Here is an 18939-nt window from a genome sequence, read left to right as displayed (position 1 = left end):
AGCGTGATCTTGATCTAGTGTAGATACAAGCAAGTCTTTTAATCTTATTTTCCTCAAAACAGCTGAAGTAATCTGATGGTGGGTGAAGTCATTTCATTCAATGCACGTTTTGCTCAAGCGCTGTTTATTTACATCACTGATCCAACTGAAATGCTTGAAATAAAGCAGATCACGCAATAAAGAATGATGGAAATGATAACATGTGGAGTTTTCAGGGATTTAAAGGCAATCACTTTAAAGACCCTAATATCTAAAGTAAAGGCAGCATTTCTAACACGTAGTAAAAGAGGCAATAACGTGCCTGTTTTGAAAACAAATCTAATTAAATATCTATCTATTTAAATTGATTTCTTTGGAAACTCATGGGTACTGCAATTGCCTGTTAACTTTCAATCAACACTGACATAGTTTCACTTCATAAAATGGTTTATTAACATTTTCTAATATCTATTGCAAAAAAAGAAACCAAGAGCCATGCTTCTGGCAACTTGATGAAGGTAAGTTAATATTCAGCTACTTTTAACTCTTTTTTTGTCACTATCCAACTCCTGAGGTAAATATCCGACCCTCTAAATGGCTCCGCATGTTACCAGATAGTGTTTACTGGTTTACCCGTTTTCTTTTTTGTGCAGAGCTTTTTTGTTGAAACAATGGCCTGTTTGAAACAAAGTAGATGAGAGTAATGGGACTGAACCCAATCATTAAAGTGTATTGGATGTAAAGCCAAAACAATGAGCTAAAATACATTAAAACACTCAGCAAGTCTTTTTGGGGGGAGTTCATGGCTTACCAATATACAATCATTTCATTTACTGTTAACATAAAACTTTGGATAAGTGAAGCTTTAAGGAACTTGTTTTTCACGAGGCATTTGGTTTTTAGTTGGCATCTGACAGATTCACATTTACATACTTTTTGATTAAGTCAAGTTTAGTCATGTCATACTTGATTATCTCATCAGGAGAATTGTGTTTGCAGCCAGATATACAAACAATGTAATGTTCAGATGTGTTGTCTTTATATGTTTACACACAGACTTATTCCTGTTCAGCAGTTATGACCACTTGATGTTGTACGAAAACAGAAATTAGCACAATTTCCTCCAAACATTTCCCAGCACTGCTTGTGGGCATTCATGTTGAGGGACCAGCTGTGTGCTTTTCAGTCGGGATCAAGTGATACTTTATTATTTTCTGTGTTTTCTGAGGAGGCAGGAAAGCTGGGATGACCGGCACAGCGGCAGCGCTGCCAAGTCAAACAGTGTGTTTGTGGACAAATGTAGGAGTGACACACACCCCCACTATTCACTGTGACTTTTAATAAGAGGGGAGGCAGGAGGAGGCTCTGGGGACTGGAGGGGCGTATACAGTATGTGTGCAAGGGTGACTGTAAGTCTGTTTTATTGAACAAAGTAAACAAGGGCAAGAAGGGCAGTGGTGTAAAGTAACTAAGTACATTTACTCAAGTACTGTACTCAAGCACACATTTGAGGGACTTATAGTATATTTTGATGCTAATAAGTTTTACTTGGGTATACATTTTGATTGCAGGACTTTTAGTTGAGTATTGTTACACTGGTACTTCTACCTTTACTTATGTACAACATCTGAGTATTGTTTCAACCTCTGGAAGATAGTAGTGGAGATAGCTATATCTACGCCGGGATCCGGAGTCGAGGCTGATCCTCTTGCTGTAGTCCTGTGTCTTGGATCCTCTATCCTGAGTTCTGGATTAAGTCGTGGACTTCGGGTCGTGGTTGAACCTGTCTCTGCGGTCCTGCCTTGGGTCTCGTCATGCTGCTTCCCTGATGGCTTCCACAGGATTGTAGCTGACATCCTCGTGGATTCATCTTCTTATTACAGACACATGCATTTCCTAACATTCGGTCTGCTGTAAAATGTATTATCTCTTCGATTTACACACGGCATCTATTGCACGTCTGTCCGTCCTGGGAGAGGGATCCCTCCTCTGTTGCTCTCCCTGAGGTTTCTCCCATGTTCCCTTTAAACTGTGGGTTTTCTCCAGAAGTTTTTCCTTGTACGATGTGAGGGTCTAAGGACAGAGGGTGTCGTTTTTCTCATACTGATATTCTGAACAATCTGTGCTGTTGTATTTGCTGTAAAGTGTCTCTACTGTAGGCTATTTTTATTATATGTACAGCACTTTGGCTCGACCAAAAATCGTTTATAAATGTGCTATATAAATAAAACTTGATTTGATAGAAAACTGGTCAGAGGAAAGTGGAGTTTATTACTCCAAGCTGAGAGTGGGATATCTCCCATCATTAGACATTCACCCCTTGCCTCGTAGAGGAAATAGGACGGGACGGAAGGAAGAAGGAGGGCAAAGAATAGGGGGCTTTGGGTGGAAGCTGGTAGCAGCAGGCCTCTGCCACTGGGATTGTCCCTCTGGTAATCCCTGGATTTCCTACGCTGAGACAGGAGGCAGACTAGGCAGGGCGAAATACTTAAAAGACAGAGAAAGACAAGGAATGAGAGAAATGAGAAAGGTAGTGGGAAGAGAAAGAAGGAGAAGAGAATAAGGAGATATTCAAATTGAAATGGAAAATATATGATGTCTTCTCTCTCATTTTCTGCAATAAGTGGTTTGTTTACAGGTAGCAAAATGTGGTGTGCATAATTATTAGCATGTGTGCTTATATGTGAGCGTGCATGTGTGTGTTTAGTGGGTATTAACGGGGATAAAGATTTGGAAGAAAGCAGGCGTCTGGCTTGCCGTAGCTCATGCCAGATGTGATGAGTTGAAAGTGCTGCGTACCTTCAAACAAGCAAGCGATACATACAGAAAGGCGCCGAAAGGCTGTAAAAACTATTTTGCCAACGCTCTGACGCTGGAGGTCGGGTTTGAGGCATTTTTATGCTCAAACGTAGCCTTTAAACAGGTTACATGATTCCCTCGGAGAGACGAAGGAAAGGAAAAAGTTGAAAGGATTTTGTTGATAAAACTGTAGGAGACAACAGTGGAGCTATCATGTGAGACTGTCCAGACAACTTTGATGTGGTCTTGTGTGACACCGTCTTTCCGCCTAATGTATTCAAGGTGCTTTTTAGAGCAGACATGGGCTAAAGGGTCGGAAAACAGAAGTCTTTTAAAATACCGCCGCCACTGCTCCATGCATTCAAACAAGAAGTCATACTGAGATAGTGCAGGTTAAAAGAAGGTGTTTTTTTATGTAGTCCCTAATGGTTTTTATGAAGTCCCTAACCCTAACCCTGTGTAGTAAGCTAACACTAGAGAAGCTAGAGAAACGCCATCTGGAGGGAACTTTTGGATTTGAGCCTTTACAGACCATTTACATGCACATAAACCGAACAATACAGGGTATGGAAAACATACAAAATTATGAAACAATAAACAATAAGCTAAACAACTCTAAAACACTCAGTAGAGCAAAGAGAAGTGTTAGGTGATCATTTGTTGTTGGTGGTCACAGCTAATACTAGTATACAGTTGTTAAACCCACTGTTCATTTAACAATTTGGACAAGAGAAGCTTTGATTCCAAATTTTTATTTATCATTTTGTTGGAATATTACAGATGATCTCAACCCTCTAACCCTGTTTCCATGAAGGAAAGTAAGCTAACACAGATTGGTACCCAGCCTCTGTCTGCTCTGTGGGGAACCAGGATGAGCTATCGCACTTCTCCTATTCTTGGGTTGCCCTGGATGTTATTTCAACTCCGCTACCTCCTTCCTTTCAGTCACCCCAGGGTGCTGTGTGAACTCAATCCCCTCTTGTGGCCTGTAGCCGGAGCCTGTGGGGGGGGAAGCTGGCTCGGCCCAGAGGAAACCAGCCGTGCGTATCCTGGGTCAGGGGTCCAGATCTTCCCTTTCTCAGGGGATGAAACACAAGCGGCTGGAGGGGAGGGGAGAGCGCTGGAGGGGAACACACCACCCTCAATCTGTGTGTACTGTTGTCTATCAGGGCAGATTAAATGACCAGACATAAAGACGGAGAAAGGGCTGCATTCCATTTCCCTTTGAATGGTCTGTATTCAAGGATGCCACACAGTTTTAAAGAAACCAGCTGATCACTGGGGTTGTCAGTTAATACCATCGCACCACAAGCTTCTATTTCATCTTCTATTTTGAAAATTGAAGCCAACTTGCCCTTAACCCAGTGGTTCTCAAACTTTTTCTGTCAGGCCCCCCCTTTGGAGAAAAAAAAAAGTCGGGCCCCTCCAACACAAATAGTCAGGCTCAGTGGCGGCACCAAAGATTTATTTTGGGGGTACTGTGGGGTAGCTTGACATTTCATACAGGGTGCTCAAACATTTAGGGTTTCCCATTAATGTACCGGGCACTACAGTGGAATGTTCTACTGCAACACTCCCCACGCATACACACAGTGTACCCGCAACTGTTACAATGAAGGCTCAATAATCAGCTTATGGCATATAGGTGTAAGCAGGGGTCAAGTGCTATTTTTATAGGTGGTGTGTGGACCTCACATAGGGGGGTCCGGGGGCAAGCTCCCCCGGGAAGATTTATTTTTAAATATTGAAGTTAAAAGCATCAATCTGGTGCACTTTGAGAGCAAAATGAAGAGATCTACAGTATGGATACATCTCTCAACACAGAACTGTAAACAGATTTACTATTTCTTTATGGATATTTTACAAATCACTCCCCTTTTAAACGTTATACATTTTTTAATGTCATATAGTATTTCATAATTGTTTTTAATGTATTTATATTAATGGTGACCAAAACGTTTGAGACCCACTGAGATAACACTGAGAGAGTCCTTTAGCTCACTGAGTCTCTCAGTCTGACAGGAGAGGACTCTCCTCCACTTTGTTGTTGAAAAAACTCCTTATATCCGTTAGCGTAGCTCGCTAGCACCATAAGCTAACATCAACGATCTCCGGTACGCTCTCTCTCTCTCTCCCGCTCGCGCACACACACAAAATGGCTCGTTCCACACACACACAGAGCCGAGCTTTAATGAAACACAGACACCCAGACGTAATAGTACTGTATCATTATTTTCGAATCAATAATTTTTTAATTAAAAATCTTTTTGATTTTTTTTTTTTAATAACCATTTTTTCTCCTGGTCTCTCGCGCCCCCCCCTGTCATGCCTCTGCGCCCCCCTGGGGTGGCGCGCCCCCCACTTTGAGAACCACTGCCTTAACCAGACACTGAAGGAAATGTGCTTTCTGTCACGGAGATAATGTTGCTGCGTGTCTCTCTTCCTCCTGCTCAACATGTGCTTGGTTTGATAATGGGGAGAGAAGGGATAAAACCAAATACCAACACTTTACTCACCTCATATTTTTAGAAAACCATAGTGATGACATGCACACGAAAAACAACTACTCTAGATCTTGGCTAAATGTTGCAAATGTTAAACCCTCATGGTTTAAAAATCCATAACACTTGGATTAATAACTTAGTGTGTTAGCTGTTCTGCGTGTCCTGTCAACAGTTGTACAGATGTCTCTGTTATAATGGCGGTCTAAGTGGAAAATGCTTTTTGGGTTGCAGAGCTTTTTTGAGTATCGGTACCGCAGAACGCCATTATTTGCCATTTTGGTTAAAAACGATTTGACAGAATGGCGTTAAATGTTGTGCAGATGTTTATAGTGCACAGAGCACAAGTCATACTGAATTTGGTGTTTCATACATATACTATGAGATATGGTCTTTAATGATCAAATGCTAAATGAGATTCCCATCAGATTTAGCTGTACTTTGTGTTTAGTGCTAATTAATCAGCCAACGTTACCATGGTCAAAACAATTATGAATATGGTAAACATTATTCCGTCTAAAAATGTTAGCATTTGCATAGGAGCATATGAGCATTCTGAATATAGCATTTACCAAAAAAGCACTGCTGTTCATGACTTTAAGGTTTTCAGGTTATACATTTTAGGATTTCTATTAGTTATCTACATGATATCAACAATATCAGCCTTTAGTGGAACTGCTTAAAATTCACGTCTGAGCCTCAAATAGACACAAAAAGGTCACAAGTTGATGCAAGTTAACAAAGTCCATGATATTTCCTCTAGTCCAAACCAATAAAAGGTGTAAACAAATAGCTGGGATTCATAACTTTCATGACAATTAACACCTGAGAGGAGGACAACAATTGAGTGGGCAAAACAAGGAGAAATCTACTGAGAGTAAAGCTGGTGTAAATCGTAGATTTTTTAAATAACAAACATTCTCAGATCTCCTGACATGCACCATCGTGCCTTCATGCACCTGACTGCCATACAGTACCCATGCCATGTCTAAACTCATGCCCTGTGTACACATCCTTACCCAAAGTCTGCACTGCACAAATGTAGGAGTATCACCTCCATCTGCACAACACATGCCCCTCTCAAAGAGAACAAGGCTTTGTTTGTCTTCTACCATTCTTTCACACTTTCAACTCTATCCAGCTTTTGTTCTCCGCTCTCTGTTGTCCTCCGATAACTCCCTCCTTTCTTTGTTCTCTCTTTCTTTTTCTCCATCAGTTAGCAGTGGAATAGTTACTCATTGTTTTACAACAGAGAAAAGAAGTGAGTAATTGATAGAGAAATTAAGTGTGGCTTTGGGAAAGTGGATATGAGGGACAGGATTCAAACTGTTATGCATTTACTGCTGCTGCGAATGATGTGCACTTTTCATTAGTTTTTACTGACTTCTACAGCTATAAAGTAAACAATAATCCTGGGTATTATATGTTCTCCTATTTACCAGAGTTCACTTATTTGGCCTCCACAGTTTGACACTTCCTTCTGTTGTTTCGCAGCCCAAAGCCCTTTAGCACAATCCATCACTCCCGTTCCCCGATTCAGATTTAAGGAGGTATTTTAAAGTGGAGTGATGTATTTGTCGAGATTGAGCTCTATAGGTTCCAACGCCTTGTCATCGGCACCTACTCATGCTTCAGACCAGTAAAACCTTCAAACAAGCTAACACTATTGCTAGCATACCACCAGGATTTAACACACTTCAAGGTCAATTGCTGCAATGCTCACACATGTCGATAAATGACATGTTCTGAAACATGAAAGGTCTTTCTGATTTCTTTTTTTTATGTCGCTCCCACTTCTGCCCTGCCCCTTTTTTTCTGCTTTCTTCCCAACACTCGCTAATGAATTTTTGGAGTGCTGCACTCAGATCACAGGTTCCAAAACCATCCGCATGCTCTGCTCCTTCCAGCTTTGTTCTTATAAAGCTTTCATTAATTACAATGAGAGTTTCTCACGCATACATCAGACGAGGGGGAGAAACAAGGGAAAGAGAGACCTGCAGTGGTGAACTGTGTGTGGTGAGCAGAGTCAATGTTAGTTACTTTGAAAAGGCCTGGCTGTAAAAGAGCCCATCTGTCAGAGTGAGTGGACCACTTCAGCATGAGAACACCCACTCTGACAGCCAGTGACACACACATACTGTATTCACACGTATGCACTGTACACGTGAGCACACACACACACACACACACACACACACACACACACACACACACACACACACACACACACACACACACACACACACACACCGCAAATGTTTGCATTTTCCCTCTCTTCCCCTCAGCCTTCTGCAGTGATAGACATGCTCTTTCACTGAGTCCAGCACAAACGCAGGCGCCATGGTTACAGCTGCAGAGATGTTCTCTTCCCGGGAGACGGACAATATTGAAATAACAACTCCCTTAACAACACAACTAACCACACACACCCACACCCACACACCACACACACACACACACGCACGCACACACACACACACACACACACACACACACACACACACACACACACACACACACACACACACACACACACACCTCAGTTCTTACCATGCATCCCTCACTGCACCCTCTCGTCTGACATGTCTGCTGCTGTTTGCTGTGTTAAGGGAAACCACCGGAGCTGGCAGCCTTACAAACAGCCTGGCAGGTGTTGTGTGTGTGTGTGTGTGTGTGTGTGTGTGTGTGTGTGTGCTCTGCCAGCCCACTACCTTCGACCGGTGTTTCTTTTGGAAAAACGTTTGAGACGTGGCATAGAGCCCTGTGGGTCAAGTACTTGGGGCAATGGCAATTAACTGGCACAGAGTCAGCATCTAAAGTAGCAGAACTAGCTACTGTAGCTAGTTAGCCGCCAGCTAGAACTAATTATTAGTCTGGCAGAACCTTACGTTTAGAGCTATAGAAAAACAAACTGGGATAAGGTATAGTGTTGTAGGAGCTAGAGTTCATCATATAAGTAGAAACCAATGTTGAGGTTCGCAACACACACAAACACACACACACTGCCGAATTTAAGTTATTGTGTCATACGAGTCATGTTTTGTGTGCTGATTGAAAGCTGATTTGAGTTTAATAGACAATAGTAACAGGAATAAAAGTTGAGAGAAGAGTGTTAAATGTAAACTCTCCCTATCTGACTTGTATTTATCAGACAAGGTACAGAGTGTTAATTATGTAAACACATTGGCACCTCAGGGTCTTTAAGCAATACCACCATACAGTGCAGCAAGAGGGTTTCATGGGTTTAAGAAGTCTGGTAAAATTGGAGTTGATTTGTCCAGGATTAAAATGGTCACAGTTCTGTTCGAGAACATTTCTGGATTATTCACCTCTGGCAGGGCTAGAGAGCAAAACATTTGGTCGATGATATCCGTCAAAATGAATAAATATGATCAGAGAAAGGTCTTAGGCGCTGGCAGAGAGATGAGAAAAAGATAGACACTGTTCTGAAGGAAAAGTGGAGAGTAAAGAGGGTTAAACCAGAGTTATATGTGCCGTTAGCTCATCACTTGTCCCTTTGCATTATGGAATAAAAGCACACCAAAGCAAAACGGAGCCCACTAGCCTGGTAGGCAAACACAATGACCTCAGAGAGACCGAGAGAGAGTCCCGAGGTTGAGCTTAAAGCTGGGTCGTGATTATCCCAGCGTTAGGGGTTACCTGGAGGTGAAACATGCAATATGCGCTATAGGCATTTATGATTGCGAAAAACATAACTAATTGTCTGAATTACGACCCAGACTTTTGACATGAGGCTCAATCAGTTGTGCAGCTGTGTCTACCTTAAGCTGCTCCACAAATCATCTGAGCCTGGATGCTGACGTTCTCCCTGCAGTATTTTCCAAAGCTCTAGTCGGATTTTTTGGGTGATTAGGATCATAGAAATATTGTTGTTTTATGATAAGATGAGCTGAGTCACTTGTTCTAATAACTGAAAATGCTTTGCTAGGTGCAATGTAAGAACTGTGTGAAATCTGCTATACACAGAAATAAAAAAATCTCCTGTAACACACCTTGGGTTCCTATAAGAGAGCTTAACAGTGATTGACAGCTTGGTCCCAGTCGCCAGGCCAGTGAGAGGTGGCGTGGGATTTCAGAGGGCGGGAGTTAGCCCCCGGTGTCTGGGACAGCTGTGGAGTTGTCGGGCTGGCTGGCGGCTGCACGCTATAAATTTCTCTCTAAAGAGGATTTACTTTTATTTTAATGGCTGCTGTAAATTTACGGCACCCCGGCCCGGTGAAAGAGAAAGAAGGGTTATTTTTAAAAGGGCCCCTCACTCTCTCTTCAGCCCTCCCTTTCCTCCCGTTTTTCTCCTTTCCTTTAGAAGCAAGTGGAGTTTTGCCATGTCTCTTGTGGTCTGCTTTTACCTGTAGTCAGCCTGTATGGAAAGTGTATGAAAATATCCTGAAAGAAATGAAAACGCAGCAAAACAACTTATATTACGCCCGACACTCTGGAATAACGGTTTCATTGTATGTGAAGGTCATATCATATTTTAACAGAGGAACACTGGCCACGCTTGCAGAATTTCTCCCACTTGATGGCAAATTCCTCTTCTTGAGCCCAGAGACTTTTCAGATGCAGAAAGTAACAGTTCTTCCTGTTTTTCCATCTCTCTCTCTGCAGGTGCTGTTTGCTCTGAACCAGACACTCCTGCAGCACGAGGGCGTCCGAGCAGGCAGCCTGCAGGGCTCCTTTACCACCGAGGACCTCATCACTCACTACAACTGTGGAGACCTCAGCCACATAATCTTCAACCATGACACCTCGCAGGTTGGTTAGAATTTAAAAGATCTAACTCCTAAGTCCTACAATTAAAATGAGAATCACTTAATAATATATTCATTCTTCTTTCAGCTACGACAGTGTTACATTTTGCAGCCTCATTATAAAACAAATGTTGAACACAAAAACCATAAAATGAGTATCAACTGCTTGCCAAGCATAATACAAATGATCTGATGCCATTATCTCACTTTGCCAAACAATTCCAAATTGTTCGTATCGTATTATCTCCCATATTTTCCCACTTATAAAGTTTTAAATAGTCCAAAAACAATAGGTGGTGAAAGCCATGATGCTTTAATGCACAAAACACACTTTCTTCAGATGATGTGAAGTATTAACCAAAAGATGCCTTGATAATGACCCTGACAGACATGTATCTGGACAAAAAAATCAAAAGTAAAACCTGCTCCTATCTCATACGTATGTAAACGTTTCACAAGTTGTAGTCTAAATATTGGATAGTTGGTTAATTTGCAATTAAATACTTTCCGTGACCCTCCAGATTTAAAAAGGAACAAGATATATGTGAACAAATGTGTCTTGTTTGTTTGTAGCCTTTATTTAAGCCCTTGAGATCAAAATATCTCTTTTTCAAGGGTGACCTGCAGCACATTGGTTACACATGTAACATACAAACAACAGAACAACAATAAGGACGACATACAACATAAATTACAGGGTACAGTTTACAAACTCTATTTACAGTGATAGGATTTATTATCCTTTTGATTCAAGAGTTGTCTTAAAGTATATCCTTAGTCTCTGCCCTATGTGGCCCAATTTGACAACATCTCCTCCTCCCAATTTGCCTGGGTCCAAATTGTCTGCCATGTCTTTCAGTAAAATCACAGTAAGAAATGTATCACTCAGTGATGTCTCAACGACCACACGAAGAATCTTGGCCCCTTTGGTATCTTATTAAATCCTATACTCTCTCTTGAGTATTCATATTGGGTCAACCTAGTGAAGGGGGTTTAGTCTGCCTTAGTGTAAATGTTTCATTCTGTCAAGTAAATATGGAAGTGAAAGGGAATCGTTTTCAGTGAGTAAAGAAGCGATAGTGAGGTTTCTGACTTAATAAAAGAATCCCAGAAAATACCAGCCACTTACAGCTAAAATACTGCTTTAGTCCAAAACCATCTGTAGAGATATTCAAAATCCCAAATCTGTCAAACCCTCGATTTAAGTTGGCAACCCTCTCATACCCACTTCTCTACCATTAGGCTATCGTCACCTCAAACTTTTAGGCTTGCACATCAATTCCACCAAACTGCAAGTTGCCATCTTAATCCCTCAAGTAAGCCTCAAGTTACTTGATAGTCTGGCACTTTAATAGCTCCGGACTCGGCCGTAAATACGCCATCTGACCTCCTCTAACTTTTCCTAACATAGCCTCTGCTCCTTTAGCGATAGCCTCCTCATTTTCACACCCTGCTCTGCTAACTGTCAAAAGGACATTCAATATATAAGTCACACACACACACACACACACACACACACACACACACACACACACACACACACACACACACACACACACACACACACACACACACACACACACACACACACACACACACACACACACACACACACACACACACACACACACACACACACACACACACACACACACACACACACACACACACACACACACACACACACACACACACACACACAGTAGCTCTCACTCCATCTGCACCCTTGAATACAGATTTACTCGAAAGCCCTGCTCATCGGTCAATTATGCTGTGTCAACCTCTCTCACTGATCCTCAAGTCTCATTAAACCTAACACACCGTGTAACCTCAACTCACCACTCAACTGAGAAGATTCCACATCATTTACACTGGAGACACAAAGAAAGAGAAAGTATGCACAACTTCAGACACATCTCGCCATGCCTCTGTTATTAGGCCCTGACAAAAGAAACATATCTCCCTTTTTGTGAAGAGCTTGTTAGACATAGCTTCACCTGTAGTCGTCTCCTGCCTGAGCACTTTAAATCATACCAGTTCTCCCCTGCTCCTCATGTCATAATAACATGTATTAACATTCCCCAGCACATGCTAGAGCAATCAGACGCCTCACTGCGGTGCCAGGTTCTGTAGCCTGGTGATCTATAGCAGGTTTGTCCATGCGTGTGTGTATGTGTGTGTGTGTGTGTGTCTGAGAATTTACAGCGTCGTTAAATAGCAGGTGTTTTTTGATAAGTAGGACCAAATCCAGAGGCCTTCAACACCCCCAACGCTCTCCTATTGTTCAATTTTCATCATATTAGAGAAAGATCTGTGATGGGCCTCGCAGTGTAGAGATGCACGATGCTTTTCAACACTTCATCACAGACATAAAGTCGAGACCATCCTCAGTGGGAGCACATTAGACGTTCAGCAAAAAAGGCTTCTTCTGCGGCTACTTGCTCAGACCACGCCCATTTTCGCGCCTCAAGATGAATTTTTCTGCACGGTTTCTTAAATGAGTCTTGCACGGCTGCCACGCTTTGCTGGCCCCAAAATGTATCCACACACACAAAGGAAACCAGGGGACACTAATAAGTAGGGATGTAACGATATATCAAATATCGCGATAAATAAATGTCCCAATACCGTTGTGAGACTGACAAAATCTACCGCGATTTTTTTTAAATAATTTTTTTTTTTTAAATAATAAAAAAAAAAAAAACTTTATTTAACCAGATGGTCCCATTTAGATCATCGATCTCTTTTTCAAGCGAGACCTGTCCAACATGGCAGCAAGTAGGTTGCAACATGAACATAAAACAACAGATAACACAAAAGGACATCGTATTTACAGGGCTACATGTACACACCTAGAGACATTGACAAGTACCAACAGTATATTTGTATCTCGCCCTGTCAATAAGCCTCACCTTCTTGGCAAAAACGGTATTGTTTTTTAAGTGGTGGAGAGACAATGCACAGTTTTACCCACTGCTGTCACCCATGGCCAAAGCATATCTCTCTGTCCCAGCAACATCAGTACCAAGCAAGAGTTTTTTCCACAGCAGGGGATATTGTAAACGCCCAAACATCCCAGCTTCTACCTGGAAATGTGGACATGCTCATATTCCTAAAAGATAACCTTGATGATACTCAGTGAGTGAGTTAGAGTTGAGTTACTTGAAAAACTAAAGTGAAACTTGATTTATTCTATTGCAGGGTCTGATTATTATATTGTTGACACTTTAAAATACTACTATCCTACTGAAATGCTGTACAAATCAGATTTATTATTTAATAAGTAAACTTTTTTTTTTTTTTAATTCACATTTATTTTCTTTATTTTTCAATATCGCGATAAATATCGTACCGTGGACTTTTTATCGCGATATTATCGTACTGTGAGTTTTTGGTATCGTTACATCTCTACTAATAAGTGATGCACACAGCTGGTACCAGAGCGCTTTGAGACCTTCTGGGATTATATAGACCCTCCAGAAAAACGCGGGAAAAAATCCTTAATTATGCGGGCTAAAATAATTGATTATGCGATTAAACATGCAGGGTTTTTATGTGATTTTATGCGGTGAAATTGCGGGAAGTTGCGTAATATGTGGAAAGTTGCGAAATATGCGAAAAGTTGTGAAATATGCGGGAAGCGGAAAAAAGGTGATTCTTCTCCCACACCCTGTTACTAGGCTACTACTGAATGAAAGGGAGCACTTTTAAAGAGTTCCTATGATAAACAAGCATACTAGAAGCAAGCTACACCACAGAAAGTGCTGGTAATGTTTTAGTTTGAATGTTTGAGCGAATCGAAGTGGGTCACACAGTTGCACGGGGTGCAGAACAGTTTCCCCCCACTTTCGTGCAAGACATCGGGGTACTGCTTTGCCCGGTCTTTAGCTGAAATGATCGTGGGTAAATGTGATGGATTCGATTTGTTCATCTTGGTGTGTGAATTCCACACCTTCACACGACGGTGTTTGCCTTCTGTGATGCGCGGGCTGATGACGTCGCGTCATCATCACTACTCGTCAAGACGAGTTAACTTTTTATTTATTTTTTTATTTTGTGTGGAAAAATGCGGGGGTTATGCGGCCTTTTGATAAATATGCGGCCTTTTAAAAATCTGCGCCATTTTGCTGATTATGCGGTAAATTCTGCGATCGCAGAATCCCGTTTTTCTGGAGGGTCTAATTATAATGTTGGCCAACTGTTGGCGGAGTAAGTGTGTTTCATAATTGTAAGTGTTTCGTCTGTATATTTCAAATGACTAGGTTAGCTAGCTAGCCAACAGCAGATAATATCCAATAATATCGGAAGGAATCATGCAATCACATTCTTAAAATAAGCCAACAAAACGTACATTTTGGGTACATTTCCAACAACACTAAAAGGTGGCCAACTTTATAATCCCCAAACATCAACAAGCGCTCCCGACCCAGCTGTTGGCTGTTGTAGGGCATTCACACCTGTTGGCCCCCGTAGATATCCGATAAAAACGACTGAAAACTAGAGATCGTCCTGCGATAAGATCACAAAGTATGAAACCAAATCAGGCCAATGGCCCCTTCCCAACTTTCTACAACCTTACTTTATTACTTCCCCTTTGAACTCAACATTATTTTGATCTCAAATACACACCTGTCAAGTTTTGTGACTCCATTTTGCAGAGTTGTGATCCTTTCGTCTGGCAAAATCTATTCAAATAAATATGAACACATGGTAAAGTACTCTAGTAGTTCCTAATATAGTAGGTATATAGGAGCACATTTTCCTCACAAGTTAAGAAGACCAAAAAGGACTTCAAAGAGCAGAATCATGAAGGAAACATATGTCACATTGAGTAAATTGCTGGCAGGAGAGACTAAGAAAGTGAGTGCAGAGGGATCCCAGTAGTGAGGAAGGGAGGAAATATCTCCCTGTCACTCCGTGTTTCCTGCAGGTTGGGATACGAAGCAGTTAATGGCCCTTACTGTGATAAGTTATCTGCATTAAGTGCTCACTCCCACCTTGACCCCTCTCAGGCCCAACATCGTCATGAAACACTCACGTTATCCTCTCTCATCAGAGCAGTGATGAAGCACTCCTTCTCCACCTCCCCCTCTCTTAAACTGTTTCATCCAACCCTGCTTTATATTACTTATGAATCATTAACCCCTGCCTATCCGGATTAACTTGTGTCATTCACACCGGAAAAAACACAGACAAGTGAAGGCTTCAGGCTACAGATATCTGCGGGAATTTATTTATTTTTGGCTTTCTTTCCTTGCTGAGTGTAGAGAGTAGCGTGGCTTATGTCATACAACCATTTTGGATTGGGTCAGGTCTTGTAATTAACAACCATCAATATGCCAAATGGGACAAAAAACATAATGTTAACCGCCAGAGTTAATAATTATGAACATTCAAAAGGTTTCTTCATACACTTTTGTAACTTTGTTTACACTGTGTTTAAACTCAATTTAACTGAATTGTAGAAGCAAATTTAAATGCATCAAATCAGATTTTTCTGCCGTACAGGCCTATCGTCAATCAAGCTAATAAGTCAGGTAATTTTATAATAAAGAATGTTGAGTTATGGGCCTTTTAATGTTAATTTATTGTCTCTGATTTTTACTTTTAATGTTGTTAATTAGCAGGCACCTGGTCACTTTTCAAGTTGAGTACCCCGCTGATGCCCCGACCAACAACTTCACGCAGCTCCCTGTAAAACCACTTAAGGCCTTTTCCAACCTTTCAAAGTAGTACTCCCCAAAACCAGTAAAGAGACTATAATGTGTGAAATGTGCGGGGTTGCCCTGCACACCACAGGTGAAATCAATAAATATCTGATGTAGGTGTGAATTAGCACCTTTCACCCATTATGTGAAGCAGACTGTGGGAGGGGGCGTCGGGGGAGTGAGAGAAAATGTGTCAGGTAGAGATTTTAGATGCAGCACCTTGTTCACATGTGGAACAATAAATCCCCTATGAGTGCAGTATTCAGACACCACACATTGACAAATACACACACACACACACTTACTTACACACACTGATTTATGCAACACTTGCAGCTGTTCTGCTGTTGTGTCAACTTGCAATTCCGTTTCAGACAGCGGCTGTGTGTGTTCTAGTCACACTCAAGTACAGATTAAACACATGTGGATGTGTCTTTCTCTAATCCCTCCATCTTTTGAAGCTTTCCAAGTGAGAGGAAATATTGAAGGCTGGCAGCCTCAGGTGGTACAAGAGAGACTAGAAAGTAAAAACCACAGAAATATTAACAGGGGGAGAACTGCAACTAAAAAGAAAACAGCTTGGTGAACCCCAAAGTTCTTTGTGCACAATATTAAGCTTTTACAGATTCTGAACTTATGTACGCCATTTATTGATTTTCAGTTATTAAAACTAGTGTCAAACTCTACTTAAGATTATACGTTTTTACTAATACTATACTTCACTGAAACCCAGTGGCAATGGAACTGTAAATACAGCAACCCCACAATACACCATGTATGTGATGCCGGGACAATTTGCTCTTTCCATGTCACACTAAACCAAACACTCAACAACAGACCAAAAAGACAGAGCAAAACCAGATTTGCTAACTTCAAGGCTAACACTCAAATCACCAGGGGGAAACAGAGCTAGAGTTTAATGTTATCCATCAGTAGCCAAAAGTCTACACACATTGCTTTACTTACTGCTTTATTTCTTACATTAACCATTACTACAAATAACACGGGCTCTAGGCTTGAAATAAACAGGCAGAAACCCTCAGAGTATCAGGCCAACACACTGCTGACAACCGTGCAGCCAGACTAATCGATTACCTGGAGATTTATAAGAAAATGGCGCCACGTGTCCACAACAATAATCTTAAAATCCTAGTTGCTAACACTCCCAAATAACCGGGAACTCAGAGGAACACAGAGATTAAACAAGCGATGTAACCTGTGTGTGCATTTCATTGTTGCGTTTGGACATTTTAAAAATGGTGGCACTCCTGCATGAAAGGTATCAGTTTATTGAGGGTGAGCTATCGGTCAGAAAAGAAATCTGGATGAGCATCCTTTACTTTCATATAAATAAAAGGGAAAGGATTCTGAACTAGCCTGAAATGGCTACTGGCCATATTTTTCCAATTTCAAACTTTGTGTCAAAGGAAAAAATAAGAATTACTACACATGGAAAATAATTTGGGCACGCTAATAGTAAAAACAGTCCTTAGTCAAGAAAAGACAGCAAACAGAATACCAGGAGGCGGAGCAGACGGAATGGAGCGCTCTGTGGTGTCTTAGGGTCTCACCTTTCTCTAATATTTCATATTTTATTGCATAAATATATCAAGAGAAAGAGCCAGAAAAAGTCAATGCAGGTAAACGATACTCTGACAGGAAGTGAAAGACGTAAAGACAGAGTGTGTGTGTTTAGGTGTGTGTCTTGGACAGCAGCCCCCCCCCTCTGACCCCCCACTCATCCTCACAGATTAACAGTCTGTTGGATCGAGGGACGCAGCCAAAAGAGAGGAGCAGAGCCAGCTTTACTGTCTCCGTCTGTCTGGCTCTTTATAAATCACATATTAATTAAACACACATTCACACTGGTTGATACACTACAATTGCACAAATGCACTTGCCTTTTATAATAATACAATTAATAATACATTTTATTTCGAGGTGCCATTCAGGACACCCAAGAACAACTTACTGTGCAATGCAAAAAATAAATAATGAAACAGATACAAACTGGTTAAACCTGAAAAAAACAGTAAGGTAAACATAAAAAGAGACAGTGCAGACGCGCACACACACACACACACACACACACACACACACACACACACACACACACACACACACACACACACACACACACACACACACACACACACACACACACACACACACACACACACACACACACACACACACACACACACACACACACACACACACACACACACACACACCAACACACACACACCCACACACACCAGTGTACACAGTCATGTACAAAAACACTCATGGTGTTGAATTTTCTCTCCTCCCTCTCCTTTCCTGCATTGGTCATTTCCCGTCAAGCCGACACGTCACACACACTCCCGGTTGCCAATTCTCACACACATTTGCCAGATTGTCACCAACACCGTCCTCTTCTTTCTTTCCATCTCGTTTTCTATCCCCCTCAATTTCTTTAACACAAGTTCTCTTTGCGTTTGATGTATGCATAAAATGATTCATGGGCTTCCCTGCTGCTGTGGACGTTCATTAGAACAGCTTTTAAATTCAGATTTTTCCTCTCTTTCTCTCAGCTGCCTCACTTCATCAACAGCTCGCTGCCAGCTCACGACCGCACGACCGCGCTGCAGATCGACAGCTACTTCCGTCGGGAGCTCATCTACAAACGGAACGAGAGGATGGCCCGCCGTGTGTCCGCCCTGCTGCAGAGAAATCCCAACCAGACTTTCTTTTTCGCTTTTGGCGCAGGTAAGGGAGCCTCAGATACTGCTTGGGGGGAGGTTTAAGTTGATGTAAATGTTAAGATCCTGCACTCAGGCTAAAATGACTGACCTTTGCTCAGCTGGTTATGGGACGTCTCTCGTAACTGTAGGCCAAACAGAGAGTGGTGCAGGGATGACGTATCGTAGGCCGACACAGAAGTTAGCATAACAATGACTCCCTGGAAAAAAGCAGAATAATTTTTCCATTAGATTTTGGAATATTTCAGGATAATCTCCACATAATAATGCCACTTTATGATCTTTGAAGCGTAAATGCTATTGCTAGAAAAAAGCTTACGTTAGGCTATAAACAAACTACATCATTTTGGCATGTTTGCACACCACTATTGCTAAGCTAAAGGCGGCTAATGTTAAGCTTGATGATGTTTATTAGTCTCTCTTACCCCTAGATTCCACC

General features: G+C 41.6%; 1 protein-coding gene across 1 annotated transcript in view; it reads left to right on the top strand.

Moving 5' to 3' along the window:
• trabd2b (TraB domain containing 2B) overlaps positions 1 to 18939 on the top strand; it is an 87869-nt gene that overhangs the window by 41871 nt on the left and 27059 nt on the right. The window contains exons 3-4 of the mRNA XM_034223466.1: positions 9906 to 10052; positions 18333 to 18507. Coding sequence (XP_034079357.1) covers positions 9906 to 10052; positions 18333 to 18507 — 322 coding nt within the window. The remainder of the gene's footprint in view (positions 1 to 9905; positions 10053 to 18332; positions 18508 to 18939) is intronic.

This window comes from Gymnodraco acuticeps, unplaced genomic scaffold, assembly GCF_902827175.1.
Source record: "Gymnodraco acuticeps unplaced genomic scaffold, fGymAcu1.1, whole genome shotgun sequence".
NCBI classification, from domain to species: domain Eukaryota; kingdom Metazoa; phylum Chordata; class Actinopteri; order Perciformes; family Bathydraconidae; genus Gymnodraco; species Gymnodraco acuticeps.
Note: the sequence above shows the minus strand (reverse complement) of the source record. Positions and strands in the feature narration are given on the sequence as shown.